We start from the raw sequence: 5,855 nt of genomic DNA on the forward strand, positions 1-5,855 counted from the left end.
ATGAGGAACAATGATGCTCAGTCGAAAATGATCAATCTCTCTCTCTCTCTCTCTCTCTCTCTCTCTCTCTCTCTCTCTCTCTCTCTCTCTCTCTCTTCTCTCTCTCATATACACGCACACAAACACACACACACACAAACACACATATATATATATATATATATATATATATATATATATATATATATATATATATATATATATATACTCATCGATACGTATGTATATATATTTATATAAGTGTGTAGGTGAGTGTGTATATATTTATTCATAAATATTGTCTTAGAATCAACCATCACATTAATAAAAATGACGGTGTTAAAAGAGCAGGTCAAAAAACATAATCAAGATATATTTTCTTCAATGTTTCCATTTTAATAAAAGTTCTTATAATATGATTATCTTTAGTGGAGTTTACATTAGGATCTAAGATGATTTTATGTGAATATAACGCATGCGCTCACTATCTAATCTAAGCTGGTTAGTTGGCTTAGCGATTTGTTTTCTCGACTTGTCATAAATTCAAGCTATAATATACGTGGTATGTGACAAATGAGTGACACTGATTGTGGAAAATGTATGCTCCAACATTGGATCTTTCAGTAAGGCCTTTTGAAGCAATTACTTCACTCGACACGGGTTTGAATGAGTACCTGGCTACAGATGTGACATGTATTGCCATCCTAGTAGTTGAAAAATAAGCCTCACACCAGTCAATACTGATATAAATAGAAATATGGTTCCATATGGTTTGCTTATCGACTAAATGTAACATTGTTTAGTGCATTAAGCATAGTTAGACTGTAGAAATGCAATATATAAATTTTAAGTTTAATCATATAAGACAAAATTCGCCTTTTTTTCTGTCGTATTGTTTATCAGTTATCCTCAAAGCATTCTATAATTGGTCCTATTACAAGATAAATTATCACTAAGCAGAGAAGACAATGTGCTTTAGACATGTACAACGTGCTAGTTAGGCAGCACTTTTCCAATCAATTATGATAAGTTAATGAGATTGAAGGATCGTTTCGGTAGAGACGACAATGTTGCGCTCACAACAGAACTTGAACCATTTACCTACATACAGAACATCATTACAATTTCATCCCACAAAAACACTGAGCTGCACATTGCAGTGCATATTTGCAATATATTATATGAAAAGGCCTAGCAAAAGCAACCATTTTGATCCAAATATGCCCTTCAAGTCAATTAAGCCACGACTTCTTACAAACCTTCACTGCATCATATAAAAATGTGAATGATTTTATATTTCTGAATCCGATAGCAAAAACACATATCCATCTAAAGCTGGGAGCACAACACCACAAAAGACGAGTTGTACAGTCAATTGGTAATGTTGAGCACTGCATATTTAGAAGAAAAAAAAATGCTTCAAAGAAAATGATATGTAGGTCGACAAACTAATATCATTAATACCATTATAGAAAGCGAATAAAATCTCGTCTAAATAAATGTTTGTTAGGCACAGACATTGTTTATTTCAATCAATTGATTATCGTCAAATTATAATATATTATATTAAATTATGTATATTATACAGATCGTGACAATTACTTTCAACAATTAACGATCAAAATCGGCCGGAAATAAAGTTAATATGTGCGCTAAAATGTATCTGGCAACTTTGGTACTCTATATATTCGACTATATTAATGTTTAAAAGATGGAATGAGTTATGAAGTCAACAAATTGCATAATTGAAAGGCATATTGCTAAGGCATTATGATTAAGGATCTTACTTATCTTTATTACTAAACTATTCGGCAAATGTAATAAGAATTACTTTTAAAACAAAATAAAGGCTGTATAGCCCTTTCCATTTGGCTTTTATAACGGAACGCCCATTCAGTGGAGGACAAATGGCATATTTTGATTGGATGGCAAATATCGCGATTTTGAACGTGAACTTACGGTAAACTTTCTTTCTGACCGTGAATCTCACAGCGAACGAACGTTCAGAATTCTAATCAAAACGCATTTAATATAATCTAAATCATTTAAGACATATCAAAAGTTGTTTTAAACTTTGTAACGACTGTGCTACTGATCGTATCTAATTTGCTAGCAATCTGAGAAAGTTTTCGTTTGTATTTTGATTACATTGAATCTAATACACCATGGAAACCCATTCGCCATCATTGCCTGACCAGCAAACGCAGGACGACCAGTCTACAGTCACTGTCGAATTTCTAGATGGATTGTTTGATTTTCTTGGAATAGGTTTTAAAAACAACAAATGCAATGGAGATAAACCAACTTCTGAGAAACCATTGCAACAGTTTGACAAATCAGTCCCTGTTGCAACTAAACCTACTAGCTTTAATGCCAAGAGAACGCCCAATATGAAATCTTCTGATAGATATCATAAAATGTGCTCTGAACCATACTCTCAAAATGTGGGCCCAAATGTTCCTTCCAGAATTTATAAAATCCTGAATTCTCATGCTCACGTTAACCCAGTTAAACGGGACATTAGTAATCATTCCGTTGCATCACCGCATAATGAAAACAAATCGCCTGTCAAACTATCCAAGATCCGAAGACTTTCACATGCTGATCGATTAAAATCAGGTGAGCTTTTAATTTCGAAATTATTAATAATTCTTATAATATCCTTTAATTCATTTATTTCTCCTTTTGTTTTTGTTTTTGACAGTAGCATAGTCACATCATCTATCTTTGTATATAATACTTTTAAAAACTTTCCTAGTTATTTTTTTTTCCAAATTAAAAAAGCGTATGTGAGCATTGCTTAAAAATCTTATCAGATGCATTACTTACTCTCTGATATAATATTGACTTAGATTTATCAATTCAAAATGCATTTCTTATTTATCTCAGGAGTATAAATTATATGGGTGCTGGTAAATTGGTAATTTCTGAAATTGTAAGAGAGAGAGAGATAGATTAAAATCTGGAAAGCGGTTGGGTTTTTTTATTTGTATATTTTGTTCTTAAATTTTGGAGAACAACTCTATCCAGAGATTTGACTTTTTGATTAGCAGATTTACCTTTGAAAAAATACGCATTTATTTTGAAAATTAAACTAGTGTTATACTTAAGTATCTTTTGTTTATATATCGCGAATAATTCTTTTTTCCTTTTGTTGCAGGTTCAAACATTCATTTACAAGAAATACAAAAGGTAGATGAAACAGCAAATGGAAAAATAGATGGTTCTTCTGAGCATTTTAAAGTCCCTGCCATTCCTCCCGAAAGACGTAATCTGAAAACAGGTAAGAATCATATTTTTTATTGTTCAGTTTAACAGTGCGTTTATGTATAATTAAAAACTTTTCTGTCTTTTCAAGCACATTGGATCAAATCTCATATCGGCTTTGATGAAGTAGTAAATTTTGGTTTTAATCAACACGAAAAAGCAACTAAAAGAAAACAACGCTTAGAAAAGTATTACGATTAAATCTGTTACAGGATACGAGATAGGTTTTAATATAACACTAATACAAACATTATATATATATAATATATATGCATGCGCATATACAGCACACTATCCGCTAAACATGCTCAAAGTGCTTTATAAATGGTCCCCTGTCAACAACAAAATTTTATACGTACGTGCCGGCTAAGCATTATTACAACATTTTAAGCTAGAAAAAGCTGTAGCGACCAGGTACTTATTTTATATACAATGAGAGAATGCGAGTAAAGAGCCTTTGTTAGGGACTCAACTATGTGCCGATCAAAGCGGGCTTCATATCGTGGACCGTTCCGTATTTTACCACTTCACCGCGCAGTTGCACTATATTATATTATTTATTCTAATAATTAAACAAGCGGTATTAATTTCAAATCAATGATCCTATCATTAAAAATAGGAAGTTTAGATTGACAGCGATAAAGATAAGGAAAGTCACTTGTCAATTTCATACCGACATTTGAAAAATCTTATCGCAGAGTTTGTTTTCTGGAAATTAAATTAAAGACATAATATGCATGCCATGAACTTAGGACGGTGTATTATTTGCACTGTAAATGCAAGCATCTATTACGCCCCTCGACCAATATACATATATTGATTTAACAGTATGATTTTACTAAGTTTATAACACTGGCCCCAAAGTTGTCTTTTTTAAAAGTTACAATATGGTTTTACTGTATTAATGACTATATGATATACGTTTGGTATTTTCAAAGTAAACAATCAGGAATAATTTGTTCTCTCTTTTTTCCATCTTTCCAGGAACTGAAGAAAAAGCCATGCAATCACCGGGAATTATTCAACAGTCTCTGCATAGAAATAGAAAACGACCATATTCTGCTTTAGAATCTGACATTGCTCAGGAAATGGACTCTGCTGTCATCGCTCGGAAACGCTTCATGAAAAGATTAGAATACCCTTTATTTAACAATTTCTACTTTTTCAACCATATTGACCAGGAAAGGGAAACAACTGTCATCAATTATAATAATCGCCAAATGGACCATACTGTCACTGATTATAATGCTCAGGAAATGGATCCTACTGTCATAGCTCGAAAACGCTTCATGAAAAGATTACAATATCCTTTGTTTAACAATTTCTACTTTTTCAACCATATTGACCAGGAAAGGGACACAACTGGCATCAATTATAATAATCGGCAAATGGACCATACTATCACTGATCATAATGCTCAGGAAATGGATCCTACTGTTATAGCTCGAAAACGCGTCATCAAGAGATTAAGATATCCCTTGTTTAACAGTTTTTATCATTTTAATCATCCTGAGCATTGATTAAACATTCATGACAAGTGTTTGGAAAATGAGCTAGAAAAAACACCATTTTCCATACGATCATCGTTGTCGTCACCATCGTCTTATATTGTAGTTTTTATCTTTGAAATTGTATTGTAGCAATCTTTAAATGTTCATAAACATCATCCTAAAAATCAATCATATTCATTAATCTCTGCTTAATTTTCATCATTCATTAAATCATTATTTTAACCAATGGCATTATGCTCTTATCATCAATTACGTGTACATATAATTTGTAAGAAAGTGAGCTACGTATCCACATTTTAAATAAAATGTGAAGCGAATGTATTGCAATTTTTGAATTGTATGAATCACAAATTCTCTACGTAGTCCATAAAAAACAATAATTAACCACTGGTGCTCATTTATTATATATTTACTCTGTATGCTTTGTCTCTCTTACAAATAAATAAAACTGTGATAGATATTATATATTGAACTTTTAAGTGTAAATAGTTGTTTTTAAACAATGTAAATATGTGAAATCATTTATTTCTATTTTTTATCAAACTTAAATTGATGGATATAAACATATTAAAGTATATAAATGATGCGTCTATTTTTATTTATTTTTTTGTCTGATCTGATTTGATATTCATCAATTTCTGATTTATTTCCATCATTTATTAAATCATTATTTCAACCAATGGCATTATGCTTATCATCAATTACCTGTCCATATAATTTGTAAGAAAATGAGCTACGTATATACATTTAAAATAAAATGTGAAGCGAATGTATTGCAATTTTTTATTTGTAATGAATCACACAATTTCTCTACGTACTCCATAAAAAAAACAATAATTAACCACTGGTGCTCATTTACTCTGTATGCTTTGTCTCTCTTACAAATAAATAAACTGTGATATATATTATATATTGAACTTTTAAGTGTAAATAGTTGTTTTTAAACAATGTAATTATTTGACATCATTATTTCTATTTTTTATCACACTTAAATTGATGTATACAAACATATTAAAGTATATAAATGATGCGTTTATTTTTTATTGTCTGATCTGATTGATATTCATTAGTCTCTCCTTAATTTCCATCATTTATTAA

The 5,855-nt window shown here is 30.9% G+C and overlaps 1 protein-coding gene across 1 annotated transcript; it reads left to right on the plus strand.

Moving 5' to 3' along the window:
• The first annotated feature begins 1,903 nt into the window (after positions 1–1,903).
• LOC144975525 (uncharacterized) lies at positions 1,904–4,766 on the plus strand. Its single transcript, XM_078919690.1, has 3 exons — positions 1,904–2,598; positions 3,140–3,262; positions 4,231–4,766. Exons 1-3 carry the CDS (start codon positions 2,145–2,147, stop codon positions 4,764–4,766), a joined length of 1,113 nt encoding a protein of 370 aa, XP_078775816.1. The 5' UTR covers positions 1,904–2,144.
• The last annotated feature ends 1,089 nt before the right edge of the window (positions 4,767–5,855 follow it).

Source organism: Berghia stephanieae, chromosome 6 (assembly GCF_034508935.2).
Source record: "Berghia stephanieae isolate SIO BIC M18660-M18661 chromosome 6, UCSD_Bste_1.3, whole genome shotgun sequence".
NCBI lineage: Eukaryota > Metazoa > Mollusca > Gastropoda > Nudibranchia > Aeolidiidae > Berghia > Berghia stephanieae.